The 17905-nt window shown below is 39.6% G+C and overlaps 1 protein-coding gene and 1 long non-coding RNA gene across 6 annotated transcripts in view; one reads left to right on the forward strand and one right to left on the reverse strand.

Annotated features, from left to right (window-relative positions):
• Positions 1 to 1936: 1936 nt before the first annotated feature.
• On the reverse strand, positions 1937 to 4063 carry LOC147138103 (uncharacterized). The gene is made up of 2 exons (XR_015088933.1): positions 3398 to 4063; positions 1937 to 2093 (listed from the first exon to the last, which is right to left on the reverse strand). It is a non-coding gene; the product is annotated as an uncharacterized LOC147138103 (long non-coding RNA).
• Positions 3694 to 17905, forward strand: part of jak1 (Janus kinase 1) — a 52435-nt gene continuing 38223 nt past the window's right edge. Inside the window, exons 1-3 of one of the 5 annotated variants that reach the window (XM_086046874.1) lie at positions 3694 to 3947; positions 4556 to 4689; positions 15388 to 15599. In XM_086046874.1, the coding sequence (XP_085903000.1) occupies positions 4628 to 4689; positions 15388 to 15599 (274 nt within the window). In that variant the 5' untranslated portion in view covers positions 3694 to 3947; positions 4556 to 4627. Of the gene's footprint in view, positions 3948 to 4555; positions 4690 to 12090; positions 12422 to 15113; positions 15133 to 15387; positions 15600 to 17905 lie in introns of those variants that run through there. The other 4 variants (XM_086046875.1, XM_086046878.1, XM_086046877.1 and 1 more) reach the window with 4 other exon arrangements.

A 17905-nucleotide genomic window follows, 5' to 3' on the forward strand; every position in this document is an offset into this window, starting at 1 on the left:
TGAGCTTGGGCCCAGGGAAGCCTGTGATGTTTCTGGGTGTTGCTGATATGTGGCTTTTGCTGTTCACCTGTGGAATGTCCCAAACTGGTGTGTTTTTTTTAACATTCCCAACTTTGCCAGTAATTTGTTGCCCTTGTCCCATCTTCTTTAGAATGTCAAATTCAAAATGAGAGAATATTCTGCAAAAACAATAGTATCCATTACGTTGAATAATCATTCTGTTGTCTTTGTAGTATAGGTTGAAAAGTATTTTCAAATAATTGTGTTAAAACTACATTTTTTAATTTACTTTTTACACAACAGCTCAACTTCATTGGAATTTGGGGTTTGTTTGAAAATTTTTCAGCACTACACGTTAATTGGCTGCAATAATATCCTTGGGACAAAGTCACATTTCACCATTTATCAGCATCACCTTTGACTTACTTGTACAGGTACACATTTTTTGGTAGCCTTATACTCAATTTGTGCAACACTGACTCATAATCATCATATTAAACCGAACCAACAGCAAACAATTACAGATCAACGATATGAACATTTCTTATCTCGATATTGATGTCAGATACCTTGATATACAATAGATACAATGGGACGAAGGGTTCAATGAAAACTATCCATCCATTTGTCCATCATCCATCCATCCATCCATCCATCCGTCCGTCCGTCCGTCCGTCCATCCGTATTCATCATCCATCCATCCATCCATCCATCCGTCCGTCCGTCCGTCCATCCGTCCATCCGTGTTCACCAGCCATCCATCCATCCATCCATCCATCCACATTCTACTGCTTATCCGGGGTCAGGTTGCAGGGGCAGCAGCTTCAGGAGGGTATCCCAGACTTCCGTCCCCCCAGCGACTTCTTCCAACTCTTCTGGGGGAAATCCCAAGGCACTTCAGGGCCAGCTGGGAGACATAGGGTCCTATTTTTGTACACATTTTAAGTCTAGCCCAAAGCGCAATCTAATTGTGCGCATGGGTGGAGTTTTCTTTCTTTTGATCTCTCCCGAGGCTTTGCACAGGTAGAAATTAGTGTAATGTGGCAGTTGCGAAATTTTGCGCCATTATGGGATGGAACATAGCATATTCCCGACCAATTATAGCGGCTCCCCTCATTTGCATTAAAACCAGGGCCTATTGTGTAAGGCAGAAATAGACTCGCTGGGGTCGATGCATGACATTGGCACATAAAGTGCATTTATACAGGTAAATTGCAAGATCTCCCCTTGCGGATGTTATAGTCAGCCGCACATGTGACGTGGGCAATTGGAGACGGCCTTGCACCCACGACCGTGCACCCATGTGAGATACCCCTCCCCCCACACAATAATTGTGCTGCGCGGTCAAGAGGTTGCTTTTAAAATAGTTTTAACATGAGAATGATTATAATTCATTCAATGAATTGATTTGTACAATGATTCAGAGGGATTGTCCCACACTGTTGTATTTTGAATGAAATACGATGACCAAAATTGTGTTACACCACCTGCGCCATCATTTAGACCTGTTTTTTGGTAGGCTGAAATTTAGTCTACTTTTTCCCACCAAATTGGCAGGTGTGCCGCGGATGTTTAATAGAATTTAATAAATGCTCTCGGTCTGCCAGAATGCCTAATAATGCTGTCTACCAAATTCACAAACACGCTAAATTAGACTTGCTCCAATCCGAAAATTGAGATGCGCTTTTACGCCAAGGGCAGTCTACTTTTGTGACCAAATTGTCAGCTCAGCTCCGTGTGCCAGAATGCTCAATGAGGTGCATAGCAGTCCCAAACACGGTAAACTAGACTTGCCCAGGCACTAAAATGAAGTCCGTTTTTACACAGAGCACATGAGCACCTATCTACCAAAATAGGGCCCATACTTTTTCCAGCATGAAAATAAAAAATATTAATATTATTTAAAAATAAATAAATAAAAGCATCATAAAACATGGAAGTGTAGTGCAGTTTTATTGATTAGATCTCACTGTCAGTCATCAAACATGTAACTTGGTTGTCCACCGAAGGGGCCTACATGGCCCGCCTCCATGGTGACGGGTGTGAGGTTATATCAGCCATCTGAAGACTTTATTTAGGCAGATTAGATTGATCTGGAAGGACAAAGAGGCTGAAGTCAGATTGGACAGCAAAAAAAAAAAACCAAAAAACTTGAATCCTTATATTGTACAGGAGTGCAGTGGAGAGAAACATACCTGTAGAAAGAAGAGAATAGAATTGGTTTAAAACAGTTTCCTAGAACATATAGGCTACTGTAATTTTATATTTTAAATGTAGGTATTTGTGGTGCCTTTCTGACACCCGAATCATTGTAATGGTGAATCTTCAAAGTAATTCATTGGCACGGAACACAGAATGAAAGACAAATTTATGCCCATTCACATCCCATGGCACCACCCTGTGGCCAACTATGTTTTTTCAAACGTACTGTTTGTATACAGACGACAGTGCAAACACAAATGTGGTCTCGCATAGCAAACAGGTTGCCAAATGACGAAAATACAGTTTGATGACAAATAAACAAACAAACAAACAATAAATAAATATATAATTGTGGGACATTTTCTGCCCGCCTTCCCACAACCCACATGAAATGTTGAATGATCCATGCATGCACAAAATAGCACATGAACTTGTCGTGTAATTTAACATATTTCAAAGTGATTCCTAAATATTGTTACTCCTCTCAAATTAAATAAAATACATATTTAGATTAGTTTTAAAAAATAATATTATTGGTAGGATTTTGTTGATATGCCCACTTGAAATTGTTAAAACGTTTTTCTCAAACACATGTTTAAATAATTGTAATTATGCTGTGGAGTTGTCTCTCAACAATATACGCAACCCAACTAACTAAAGTCTTTTCAGCAAACGGGAGGAGGAAAAAAAGTGAGCTACAGGACTGGTCAGAAATTACACCATCAAGCATTGCTCACTATAACTAAACTAGACATAAAGGGAAGTCCTCTCTTCCTGTTTACATCTCCACCCCCCCCCCCTCATCCCATCCCATGTTTTCAACTGTAAGTGTGTCACTAAAACAATGCAACACTGTTCCTCATATTATTAGGAAAGACATATTTATATCAAAAATGGTTATAGCTATTTGCTCTTGACCAGTAAACATAGCAGCTAACACAGCAAGCATGTACACTCTTGGGCAAAACTCTAACATTGATTTGCAACCCCGTTACTGTAATTACAGATTTTCTTTGATTATAAAGAATTTATTCAACAATGCTTTTATGATTATTTTGTTTTTCAGTTGCTCCATATAACGGGGTTGCACGCCAAACACAGAAAAATATATAATATGACAACACATTCACATACATTTTTAACCAATAATCATCAAACATTCAGTAAATATTTATTGGAATGTGATGCGACGAACCTGTTATTTCCATGGTTCCATGATGTAAACTTGTGGTTGCCACACGGTATACATTGTGGTGGTTAATGTCTATGGATTTGGTGAAAATTACAATTTGGTAAAGTTGAGATCTGCCACTTGTTGACAGAATTTTAAATAGATATGAAATCAGATTAAATTTCATCTCTGACATCCGATCCAGCTGTGGCACATACGAGTTTCTGCCACTGCTCTTCTCAACAGGAATGATGATGTACTTGTACTTGTTGCAAGCCGTGTAGCTCTGTCCATGAGCTGTCAAATATTGCTCACGCCTTCAGTCAGTAAGCAGACTAATCCATAACAAGTCGGAGGATCAACCTGCTTTCGGCTCATTTGAAACATTTTTTCCCTCCAAAATTCTTCTTTCCGCAATCGGAAGTCTATTTTTAAAACCGTGATCATCTTGTCACATGGCTTTGGAGAATTCAATAACAACAAAAAATGGCGACAATCACGTTGCTCCGTGTGCTCTTGCTGCGTCATTAAAAATATTCATGTAAACACGGGGCGCTAAACGGACGGAAAGCAGGTAAGTGAGCCAAATTATACTATGATATACCGATGCTTTCGTGGTGTTCATAATATTAAAAGCTGAGAATAGGATCTTGTACCATTCTGTTTGTTTTTTGTTGAGAAAGGGGTGTGTGCGCCTGTGTATGTGTGTGCGTGCAATGTTGGGCGTCAACATTTGGATGCACACTCTTGCGTATAATTATTGCACTTTTTTTCTTATGTAAAACCATTTATACCCATTACGAAAATCTATATGTAATAGCATAAATACTGTCGTGGTTTTGGTTTACTTTTCTTTGTTTAAAAGTGCAACAATCAAGGGTACTCTAGTCATATTATCGATGTCCTGATGGCTGTTACTGCGTGATACCAGTTTACATATGTCGCAACGCTCCAGCCTTTACATATGAAAGATTTACCAGGTTGGCGTTCACCTCACAGTGTCCGCCACAACCTTTTTATGACACGCAAATATACAGTTGGTGTTGACAACAGATGTTACTGTGATAACGCGTTTGGCCGTTTTTTTGTGCAACATTGTCGCCATTCACGCCACGCGTGAACATGTAGTGTCTGTCGGCGGGTGGGTTAAGCTGCGGGGTTAATGGAGTTGTTTACATGAAGTGCAGAGGGTTGGACTGAGGAGGAGGAGAAGAAGGAGGAGGAGGAGCCGCCACGCACAACGGACGCCACTCGATGGGGGCGGTGCCTGCGACGACATTCATAACAAGTCTGACGTCACTCGCCCTCTGCAACTGGTATGAATAATGAAATACACTTTGTTTGTCTCTACCATGCCTTAGCAGGAACACGGATGAGGAAGGAAATGTTTTTGGAAATAAATTATACATTGGGACGCCCTGTGCCGGGGGGAGGGGATTCCAAATTTTTAGGAAATTCAGTATTTTTCTATAAGGAATAAAGCATCTTCCTTTGCATTGTGATGTACATGTGCAGTCATGTGCATACATTTACGTAGATGCTAGGGTGCATCAGAATTAAAATACAGTGGTGCCTTGACTTAGGAGTTTAATTTGTTCTGTGGTCAAACTCGTAACTGAATATACTCTTACAACAAATCAGTATTCCTCATTGAAAATCTTTTCCAGACCCCAAAATCCACCACATTTTTTGCAAGCTATTCATCAAGACAAATAGAACTCTATTGTATGAAAACATAATGGTAGAGGATAGAAGGAAATAAACTGTTTTTTTATTCGGCGTAATTACTATATGTTGGAACAAGCTGAAGTTGAACTGTGCCCCTGAGCTGTATCCATTTAAAGAGTGTGTGTGTGGCCTGGTGAGTGACAGCAGGAACATGATGGGTTAACCCAGGGGTAGGAAACCTGCGACTCCAGAGCCGCGTGTGGCTCTTTCATCCTTCTTCTGTGGGACTCCGTGACTTAAAAATAAATAATGAATATTTAATTTAAATTTTCTTTTAATTTTAGTTCATTTGTTTGTAAAAGATAGTTCTAATTTAGGAGATTATGGTGATCTTGTAACATTTAAGTATTTTTTTATTTTTTTTTCTCAGCCAAAAATATGCGTCATCATAACCAGTGCTTTAAGTGGGCCGGTACGCAGGTGTGCGGGGTACCAGTACTTCTCAATTTTAGCCTGTGGCATAGCGGGACCTTTTATGGCAGGAGTATTCAATCCTGTTCCTCGAGAGCCAATGTCCTGCCTGTTTTCCATCTCTCCCTGCTACAGATATTCACCAAAGGTCTGCAGAAGCTGGATAACGATCCTGATCATTTGAATCAGGTGTGTGTTGCAGCAGGGACAGATGGAAAACAGGCAGGGCACCCTCAGGGAACAGGATTGAAGACCCCTGCTTTATGGTGTACTGGGACTTCACATGAGACCACAGTACCCTCACTTGTTCTATTTCTCTCTTGCACTTTGTGATACTCATACCACATTCAATGGCTTAGGACGCTAAGAAACCACCAGTTAATAATATACATATATATATATACACATATATATATATATATACACACATACATATATAATAAAACCGTCTTTGAATGATATGGCACAAGTCTCCCCCGTTTGCGGCCAGCAGCTAGCTAGAAATGAGTACACCCCACAACAAAAACTTCTACATCAAGTATTTTGTATAGCCTCCATGATTTTTAATGACAGCACCAAGTCTTCTCGGCATGGAATGGACATACTGGCAACATTTTGTTCCATCAATCGTTTTCCATTATTCAAGAATGACCTCTTTTAGAGACTAGATGCTGGATGGAGAGTGATGCTCAACTTGTCTCTTCAAAAGTCCCCATAGGTGTTTAATTGGGTTCACATCAGGAGTCATACAGAGCCACTGAATCACATTTAACCTGTTCTTCTTCAAAAATCCAACAGTGCCCTTAGATTTGTGCTTCGGATCATTGTCATGTTGGAAAAGTGCACGACGACCAAGGTCACGAAGTGATTTTTCCTTGTATTCCTCACCTTTGTGACGCCATACACTTTTGAAGTCATCAGTTCCAAAAACATTTATCTTGGTCTCATCACTCCATAGTATAGAGTCCCAGTGGTCATCATCTTTGTCAACATGTGCCCTGGCAAACTCTTGGCGCACTTTTTTATGCCTGGGCTTTAGAAGAGGCTTCCTTGGTTTACGGCACCCATGCATGCCATTCCTCTGCAGTGTATGCCATATTGTGTCACGGGAAACAGTCACCCCAGTTTGGCTTTCTACTTACTTAGATAACTGCAGTGAACTTGCATGCCAATTTTCTTCAACCCTTCTCATCAGAAGACACTACTGTCGAGATGATAACTTCCGTTGATGACCTGGATGTCTCTGAGAGATGGTAGCATTTATATATAAATATAAATATTATAAATATATTTTTAGGCTCCAAGTTTTTGGTGAAAAGAAATTATTTTCTTTCACAGGTCTTATGACATTTCTATTCCATGTGGTGCCGTTGCTAACAACATGAAATGGGAAAGGGTTTTCTTTAAGTAACACCCATTTATAGTCAACTGTCTGCTTGACACCTGTGTAATGAATAATCAGACTCATCTGTGGACATTTGCAGTCAAAAATCTAGCTTTGCTCTAGAGTCTTTCAGTAGGGTGTACTCATTTTTGCATCACCCTAATTTGAATAAAACTAAGTTGTTCTCTAAATTATATCATTAACCTTACTTTCATGTTATAAATTAAACAGATGTTATACAAATTTAGTCTTGTCAACATTTTGGAAATTGTATTTGTGTTTATTGACATTGTTTAAAGTATTATTTTTCTAACTCCAGGTAGTCCGGTTTCCTCCCACATTCCAAAAACATGCATGGCAGGTTAATTGATCACTATAAATTGCCCCTAAGTGTGATTGTTTGTTTGTCTCCGTGTGCCCTGCGATTGGTTGGCAACCGGTTCAGGGTGGTACCCCGCCTACTGCCCGATGCCAGCTGGGATAGGCTCCAGCACGCCCGCGACCTTTGTGAGGATAAGCGGTATAGATAATGGATGGATGGATGGATGGATAGATATATAATTTTCTTTTTTTTCATTTTTCTAAAGCAGAATGAGCAAATGTGATGTCATTTTCGTCAGTCGTCAGCAAAAAGGTGTAGTGGTTGCGCCACCGAGGGTGGCACGGTGGTCGACTGGTTAGCACGTCCGCCTCACAGTTCAGAGGTCGTGGGTTCGATCCGGCTACGGCCTACCTGTGTGGAGTTTGCATGTTCTCCCTGTGCCTGCCTGGGTTTTTATCCGGGTACTCCGGTTTCCTCCCACATTCCAAAAACATGCATGGTAGGTTGATTGGACACTCTAAATTGCCCCTTAGTGTGATTGTGAGTGCGGATGTTTGTGTCTCTGTGTGCCCTGCGATTGGCTGGCAACCAATTCAGGGTCTCCCCCGCCTACTGCCCGAAGACAGCTGGGATAGGCTCTAGCACGCCTGCAAGCCCTGTGAGGATAAGCGGTATAGATAATTGATACAAGGGGTGTGCCATCTAATGGCTAAAGCAAGTATAATATATGTATAATTTGGATTATTATAATTTACAGCTCACGAAACCCCCAAATTTACCATCTCAAGAAATGTGAATATTACAGAGGAAACATTGAAAATGTTTTTAATATTAAAATGAGGTATATATAAATATGCAAATATTATCATTAATTACACTATTTTTGCACACAATTTCTAAGCTAAAATTATATATTTTTTCACTGAGTAGTGAAACCTGATTTGCACTTAAAGTCCAATGAATAAGATGATTAAACACCTTACTTTTAGTGACTTGCTTACGCATGGGTGCCATGCACAATACAGTATACAGTACAGCTTTGAGGCGAAACCCAAACTTTCCTGGCACTGCTCAGATAGTAGCGAGATGAGACACAGTTAGTTTATCAAACTTTGTATGATTGCAAATGTGGTTCCTCCCCAAGAACCCCTCCAAAAAAGATTGGCATGTATTGCCATCGCACTCTACATAAACTAAAACTAAAGTAGTTTCTCAACCACTGTGCTGTGGCACACTGGAGCTGCGACTGTGAGAGAGCAGCAGGTGTGTTATGGGAAATTAGCAGAGCTGGGCATTTTACAAAAAAATTGTGGTCTGTTTATCTCCTTCCGCCTACATCGGGGGGTACCCTTCCGCCGTCCGTTTATCCGCCATTTTGTCCGCCCAAATCACCTATCGGTCAGTCTCTCTATCATTTTAAACGCACTTTCGTCAACCAACCATGAAATGTTTACGACATATGAAAGTAAAAAGCTTCTCCTTGTTGGCGTTAAACTTGGCCATTTGTGTCACTGCACAAATTGACCCATGATTCACATTTATCCCTCTATGTTTTGGACTTCGAGAAACGAATAAAAAATACATCCTTCATATGTGGACGGTCGTAGTGGCTGGAATCATTTCTGGAAGTTCCATAGCAGCAGTGTTTAGTCAGCATGTTTCTTTCTGAGATAAACCGGCAGAATACAACCAACAATAACAGGAGTCATCTGCGAGCATGCATCTACTGTACATTTGTCTACAGTCTATGTTGTGACCAGGGACGGAGCTATGGGTGGGCCTGGGTGTACACAGGTCCACCCAGATTAAGAGACTGCCCACCCAGTGAGATTCATGAAAAAAATATACTTTTAATTTTTTGGGTAAATTATTATGAAATTGTTTTTGAATTTGTGTTTCGTTGTGTTTTTGTGAAGATCTGAACTTCATATTATTCAGTTTGTCATTTTATTTGAATATACGATGTGTCGGGACAGGAGGATTGTGCTCAGTGAGGGAAATATTCAGGCCCACCCTGATTTTTCCGGGCCCACCCATTAGCCACCTTCTGGCTCCGCCCCTGGTTGTGGCCTGCTCGATTGTGAGGTCACACGGCACGCTGTTAGGACCCATTAGCTGACCAAAAACATGCCTGATGTAAAATACAAGAATCAAGCAGCAAACTTACCTGCATCAAACGTAACATTAATCAATGTCAGGTTATAGACGCTTACATAGATAGGCGAAAATCCACTTCCGTTTATGCTTAATGCTTCCTTTTTTTTTTAATTTCCCATTTATCGTTTATCGTGGGCAAAATGGGCGTCCATCATAGGCGGACAGACGGACCGGTCCGCCGTCTAGGCGGAATGTCCAGCTCTGGAAATTAGCAAATTTACCGGTAATTGGTCTAAAAATTATGGTTTAACAATTCTGTTTGCCTTACAGGGCCTCAAAAGGGTTCTGTATTTTTATTTTTCATCAATACCTCCCCGAGTCAGGAGTGGGTAATTTGCTTGCCTGCTGCTGAATGTGGTAGCCGTTTCTCAGGCTCCCTCTCTCCGGAATCGAACCTTGATTCCCCGTTACTCGTGGTCACCATGGTAGGCGCAGAAAGTACCATCGAAAATTGTTCGAGCAGACATTCGATATATGAGTTTTGTGTTCAGTTTAACAAGTTCAGATTTCACAACGTACATAAATCTGTGATCAGTTGAGATGAGATTGACGTTATGTCAGTAGGCCTATATATATGTTTTGTGATAATTTTGTTTGGTGGTGTGCTGTGAGAAATGTGGAATATGTACCTTAGCTCAATAAAAGTTGGAAACACTGAACTAAAGAAAACAACAGTCATGAATTTATTACCACAACTATACAACATACAGCCCTTAGTCAAGAAAATGTCTGTATTCCTGTATGACATTATTTATATTGAGTAATGAGTTCTATCAGTAAAGCGTATAATAGGCAAAAGAAAAGCCGTTTTTGTACACCTGTGAACCATCATCCATCCATTATAGTTGGAAGACGCCTGGAGACTTCGAGATTTGACAGGCTGCCCTGGTTCAGTTATCACAGTGCTGATGCTGTCCCCATCGAAGGTACAGTACTGTGATAACTGAAGGATGGCAGCCATCTTGACACTTACACAGCGGAACAAACGGCATTCAGTCTTTTGGCGCAGCATGTGGAGAAATGTGAGTACCTATGTAAACAAAAACGGTTGCACTTATTTACAGGTTCAGTTCCCTATGTAATTAAGTCAGTACAGTATAATGTGTGACATATCAATATTATCTTTTTTTTCTATTATATGTTTATATAATAAATATATCTTCTTTTCTATTCAAATGTGTAAGTGCATCTTATTAACTCAACATTTTTAATATGAACCATACTTTTACAAGGTACACTAAGTCTTGTGCAGTTGTGGGAAGTAACAAAATGCAAATACTCTGCTTCTGTACTTGAGTAGATTTTTCAGGTACTTGTATTTGTCTGGCAAATTTTTACTTTTTCTAACTACATTTAAACATGGATATCTGTACTTTCTACTCCTTGTTTTGTCAAAAATCTCGGCGGTTGATGAAAATGTAAGAAATGAGAAGTAAATAAAGATAAAGTGAATGAGATTACATTTTGATTGCGTGGAAAAAACAGGGACAGTAACAAAACGTAGTAACATCAACCAACTAGGTTCATTAACAATGAATATGCAACAGATTCGGGGAATCTAGATATTCCCTTTCATGGCTTGTTGAATTGTTTGAAGTCGTCTCCCAAGAATGATACATGATTGCTTTGTGATGTGCCAGCCATATAAACCAAAAGTTTCTGACATTCAGAAATTCTCCATCAAATCCCCAAAAATCCATACAAATAAGGTGATTTTTTCAGTTGCTATCATTAGCAAATGTAGTATTTTTTAGGCCGTTCACAACGTTAGCAAAGAAATGGGGATGCGTTTCGTTGATTGCATAGATGCTTCAGCTGCTAGATTGGTTTGGATAAAAAAGAAGTATTTTTTTTCTGTTGTGCCAAATTACCGAAACGGGTATTATAAATGTCAGGAAAGATCATTTTTTTTATTTTTGTACTTGTCAGTGTATGTACTCTTACTTAAATGAAGGAGATGGATCAGTATTACTACCTGAGTTCTCAGTGTACCTAATTGCCACCTCTAGTCACGTGTGATAGGATTACAGAGGAAATCCCCAGCATGAGACTATGAGACTGAAGTATGTACAATTGTACAACACAGATGTCTCACTCTAACCTGTGACTCATGACAGGCAGATAAATACCCCCCCCCACCCACGCACACACGCACTCCCCCACACACCCAACCACACCCGCACACACACGCGCACACACACGTTATTATTATATAATAATTAATATATTTATATATACACAACACACACACGCTATATAATAATAATAATAACAATTATTATCATTATTATTAATTGATATCATTGATGAATATACAGGAAAAAACAAGTAGCGGTACAACAATGCAACAAACTCAATCTGTCAATCAACTTCATTCCAATAATTTGGCAGAGTCGAAATATTAGCCACAACAAGATTCCATGTAGTTCCACACTACTGCAAACTCCAAACAGTAATAAATAATATATAGGTTTTAGTTACTAATAACCTCTGGTGTTAATCAAAATTCTGTTGTGCCGGCATTGGGTCTCGTGCAAGTGATGATAATTCTTGTGGCCGTAGATATATACTAATATGCTAAATAAAACATTTATACAGTGTACTGTAGATTTAATATGCGAGTTGAAATAATGTGCTTAACGTAATGTTATATAGCATTATCCAAACCTGGGCGTCGAATAATTAAAACGTCATCATGAGTGACGGTCCAAAGAGCCAATCAGCGTTCGTCCTTAACATGCCTGCTGCGTAGTTTTCGGGAAAGGGACGCTTGCTTGTCAGGAAAGCTTAGCTCGATATCTGTCTTTATCTCTTCGAATTTTAGAAAATAATAACCGAACGAATCCAAGTGCCGTCGATCCTGGATGTTTTTCTTGGGCGTTTTATCGTCAAATTTCCAATGAATGGTTTTCAAAATCTTTAAAAACAGCTTACTTCCTTTTTTTTTTTCTTTCTTAAGTTGGTCGAAGTGTCAAATGTTTTAAACCTAACGGAAGTAACCTGCCAGCTGTCTCCGAATAGCCTTGGCTGGCTAAGAACCTGGTTGGTAAGCGACTCTATCAGGCAATGTTTAATTCGAAAAAGATCTGAAATATGAAAAGTCATTTTTCCTCATGTCACGTACGCATATCTTGCTGTCATTTGCCCCGCCCTTTGTGTTGTGTAGTGTAGCTTGTTTTCTTTACTTACTGTTACGAACTGGCTTTCGGAATAGGTTAAATAATTTCGGCAAAGCTAGGGTAGTTCAAATGCTAGTAGTTCATGTTCCTGTGTCCGTTCATAAGTGTCTCAGCTTTACAATAGCCGTAAGATGAGGCCCCGCTAATGTCGAGAGTGATCACAACGTTACTAGATGATGGATGTAGATGATGTCACTGCTGTATACGTGACAACGGTATCAGGATCTTATAATGCAATGTTTAAGTAGAAAAAGATGTCATTTTTCGTCATGTCACGCACGCAAATCTTGCTGTCATTTCCCCCGCTCTTCGTGCTGTGTAGTGTAGCTTGTTTTCTTTACTTACTGTTACGAACTGGCTTTCGTAATAGGCTAAATAATGTCGGCAAAGCTAGGGTATTTCAAATGCTAGTAGTTCATGTTCCTGTGTCCGTTCATAAGTGTCTCCGCTTTACAATAGCCGTAAGATGAGGCCTCGCTAATGTCGAGAGTGATCACAACGTTACTAGATGATGGATGTAGATGATGTCACTGTTGTATACGTGACAACGGTACCAGGATCTTATAATGCAACCAATTTAATAATATCTCAAATACTAAACCAGTAGTTGACACTGTGGTTTAAACGTGTATATTATACTCTTTAAATGGGTACCTCTTCCTGTAAAGACTAAGTTTTGAGGACCTGCAAAATCAAGTATGATTTGCCGCCACCCTAATAATCATATGGTGTTGTTAAATAGTAGTCGTCATATGGAAACTGGGATGATCGTGTATTAGGGTGCACATTAGTTGGACAACGAAGCACATATGGGCAGATTGGATCAATACTGTCTAATGTTTGTCACAAATGTTCTACTTAAGAGTGCATAGTGATTGTCAATTGCAAGGAGTTGAATTTGTCGCAGTAGTAATGAACTGTACACCCTGCAGGGATGGACAGAGAAAAGAGATGGCCATTTTATATATATAAATTGTTTGTTTGTTTGTTTGTTTGTCTCTAATATTTTATGTACAGGAATGTGTATTTATTTGTATATATAACTATAATATAACAATTGCAGTTTTGGTGCGGTTTGAAATATTCGCAGACTGATGATGACTGATGGGTGGCCTTGCCGCCTGCGACGAATGACGGGCGGCAAAATGTACTGATTTTTTAAATAAATGTTTTTGGTTCCCTCAAAAATGAAAAAGATTTCTCCCCTCCCCCTAAATGAATCAAGAGCCCACTCTGATCGTGATCATGTGGCCCACGTGCCGTCAGTTGCGCATTCCTGCACTATAAGATAGGACTATCGTACTATAAAGCTCACTCCTCTATCTTGATATTAAGCTCTCTTCATATTCTTTAGGTTACATGCATGACATCAAGTAAGATAACTGAAAATAACGGGCTGGAGTTAGATTCGGCCATTCTTACAACCAAATAAATAATAACAGTGTCATATAGCCTTGACTTGTTTGCATTTAGGTTAATTACAAGCTTCACTTAAGAAATATATCAAATAACCATTGTGAAATCAAATATGTAAATTTACTCAACACGCATAGTTCTCCCTCCTTACTTTAGTTAGTATTCTATTTCAAGCAGTATGACATCTAATAGTTTAATGACCTAAGTCATGTTTTGCTTACTGTCACATTATCAATAAAGCATACCAATGTGCTTGCTAAAAATATTGTTTAATTCTTTTTTGTGTCGATTGTCAGTGATCAGAGGCAACTGGACTATTATTCTTTGAATTGTTTAGTTTTTTCTTGTTTTTCAAAAATGTTAAAAAATGACTTTGTCAATTACGTAATTAGACAGTTTAGCATCTATTGACACCACCACTTTTGTTTTGTCTGTGTTGTTCACCTGTGATGTAATGAAGTCCTCTCGAATATGTATTTTCTGAATTTCCTCAATATAACAGCTCTATTTGAATCCTTCAGCTAAAATTGTGCTGTCTCCTGAAAAAGCAATAATATGATTTTGTATCAGGCTAAAAACGGGGCTGTTTTATGAACCCATGACAAGGTACCAAAAATAAAACCAAATGAACTACACTCACCAGGTTTAAGAGTAGATCTTTCTCCAGTGACCACATCTCATCACACAATACAATATTACATTATCTTTTTATCATTACAGTAATGATTCTTTTGCGTAGAATGACTATACAAAGGGATCTGATATCGCGACTCCAGCATCCTCTACAATTGTTGATTTGCTTTGTTGTTGACAACGAACTATGCCCAGAAATTCTTCACCAAAAAGGCTTTAATTTTTGTGCGACAAGTTTTATATCACATGTGGCTTCGTTCGTGCTGTTCTTCGTTCGTAAAATGCAAACTGTGTCCAGACACTTTTGAATAGTTCAAATCGCTTGCCCGGCAACCAGTTCACAGTCCAGGTTGTTACCTCTCTCTTGCCCAAATTCAGTCACCCTAATGAGGACAAGGTTTAGTAGTTGTGGCATCTTTGGTCCTGTCATCTCTGCACTTCCACTGCATAAAACCTTGTAATTACTAATGAATACTTATAGTGGTGAGCAGCCATGACACAAATGTGTGCATCGCTTTCATATGCTGCAGTAAGTTCTATTTCTGCTTTTCTAGTCATAATAAAACTTGACCTTTTTGCCATCACAAGCACAAAATTGAAATTGTACAACCTCAGCCGTATTTGAATTTAGAGGTTTCACTGTTCATTGACTCACATGTCCAAACTTGTTGAGGAAGTATTTAATTATTTTTAAGTGATAGATTCTGTGGATGAAGCCATTTCATTATATACTGTATGTTTTGTCCCATAGTAATTTAATGTATATCGTCATACCCTAATTCAGGGTCTGGATGCCACTTCATTGGATGATGGAGTTGAGCAGGCTACTCTGTGGAAAAATGAAGAGATCCAACAGCAGGACCAAACTCACCTCTTCTCCTTCTTCCTCCTGGGGCTTGGAAATCCATTTCTACTTACCAGATGTACATCAGCTGGAGTTCTTCAAAGGTTGCTACACTTCAGAGGAGCTGTGTGTGGAGGCTGCGAAGAAATGCTGTAAGTGATTGTTGTTTAGCTGAAGACATATCATATCATAAGTCATACGCCCAGCTCTTGCGACAGGCCTACTTTTATCTCCGTTTTCTACTTAAATAATATTTGGATCTGATACACAACTTAAAAGATTGAACTTGGTTCAGATCCACCCATTTTCATGTGGGCAAAAGTATTGAAATGTGTGACTGGCAGGCATGTATAGGTAGGTGCACATGTGTGTTTTATTAATGGTTATTCAAACAATAGCAGGATCATAAGTAATAATAGCGCTCAATGTCTATGATAATTTTTGTTTTGAGTTTTATTTTGTACTACGTTTTATGCAGAGCTGGGCGTTCCGTCAATGTGACGGACCGGTCCGTCACTGTCGGACGCCCATTTTGCCGACGGTCGACGAATGACGGGACAAATTTTAAAATAGACGGATTAAGCGTCGACTGAAAACCCCTTTATTTAGTTCGTCATCCGTCATCAATCTGTCATTAGTCCATTTTTCGTGGTGAGGCTTTAATGGCCGCGGCGAGCGCAGGGACGAAAATAGTGAGTTGTTGCTTGGGGGATAGATTTGAGTGAGAGACCAAGATGGGGAGAGGCTTCCAAAATGCAGTGAGTCAGTGAGTGGGGGCGATTGAAAGTTTAGTTTGACTCGCCAACGGACGTCCGTTTAAAAGTGGAGGCGGACCGGCCTATAGATGACTGGTACCACTTTTTTTCCCCTCGGGAAAAATGGGGAATGAGGGTACCCTTGCTGCTGACGGAAGACGGACGCTCAATTTTTAGTACAATGCCCAGCTCTGGTTTTATGTAACCAACATGAAATCAAGAGCTATGTTCAAATATTCATTAGAAGCTAAAGGTTAGCAAATAATCTGAATCATTACACAAATATTTTGAAGGTCTTTTAGAAGAAAGAAACCTCTGGTTTGTTACATAACAGATGCCAATTGGCAATATCAAAGAAAACAGCTGCAGTCGATGATGGAAACATTGTGAATGTTGTAAAGGCACCAAAACATCTGTTTGGAGATGTCAGTCATGCTACGTTCAGACCGAACGCGAGTTGAGCACCACAATTACATATAAAGTTACTGCAGTTTGTGCAGATAGACGGGTGACATGATTGACGTGTTTGAGGTGAGTTGCTCAAGTTGGTAAATTTGAACTAGAAGCCATACACTGCGTTGTAACAGCCGCTTAATGCCGAGAATATATTTACCACACCACACGCACGGTGCCCTAAAATAAAAAATAAAAAGACATGCACGCACACACAACGTCCTGTGCAGTTAGAGTGGCGAAACAATGTAGGACAACGGGCACCGGTAGTTGTACACCACAGCCAGATTCCAATACCGGCCGGGATCGAGCCAAAATGGAGCAGGCTTTGAGAATGCTGCCAGGAAATAGGCGGCTCTGGTAAGTGTTGTTTACAGCAGTTGAACTGTGAACCAAGTTGACAATAATATCCAAAGGTTTAGTACAACCACCGGCCACCTGATTCACTTGCGATGTTCATATATATTTTTTCTGTTATGGTGCAGGAGGAGCCCTTCCTCTCTTATGGCGCATGAGTGAAACAACCGTATTTTACGGACTATAAAGCGCACCTTGATACAAGCCGCACCCACTTAAATTTATTTGTTTTTTTTTTTTAATCAAGAAAAAAAACAAAAAAACATGTATATTTATTGTGTTTCACGCTTGATTTAGACGGATGAAATTTATAAACATGGTGAACCGTTGCTGTGGTAGTGGGTGCAGCAATGCCACCCACGATCGCAAAGGAAGAAAATTTAACAACGGACTGAGTTTCCTACTTGGCGGAAGACCGAGGGAACCCTTGTTTCGGACATGTCAAAAAGAAATCAGTTGGCTTGGTTATGATGAAAACATTTCACCAATAAACAACCTTCCACCTTGGGCGAGCGTATGCTCTGTACACTTTCATAGCGGTAAGTTAAAATAGTTTAAAATCCTCTTGCTTTCTCTTTTTTAGTCACATATGTGCATGCGCTCAGTGAGTGAGGTAAAAGGAAAGAAGGAATGATCAACGATCACATACACTCTTAAAAAGGAAATGAGTACATTCGTTTGTGTAGCTTAAGTGGACGTTTTCACAAGCAAACATACAAACAAACAGTGCAAACAGTACCTTAGTCCGAATGACGGTGTTGTTATTGATTCGCCGCCTTCATCTTCTGCAGGTCCTGCACCTACCCGTTTGAAAATTGCACATGAGAGTTTAAAACTTTATAATGTTTAAATACCATCGAAGTGTAGGCACTCACACTACACACAAGGTAAGG

Source organism: Filicampus tigris, chromosome 12 (assembly GCF_054856515.1).
Source record: "Filicampus tigris isolate MCC_2025a chromosome 12, RoL_Ftig_1.0, whole genome shotgun sequence".
Taxonomy (NCBI): domain Eukaryota; kingdom Metazoa; phylum Chordata; class Actinopteri; order Syngnathiformes; family Syngnathidae; genus Filicampus; species Filicampus tigris.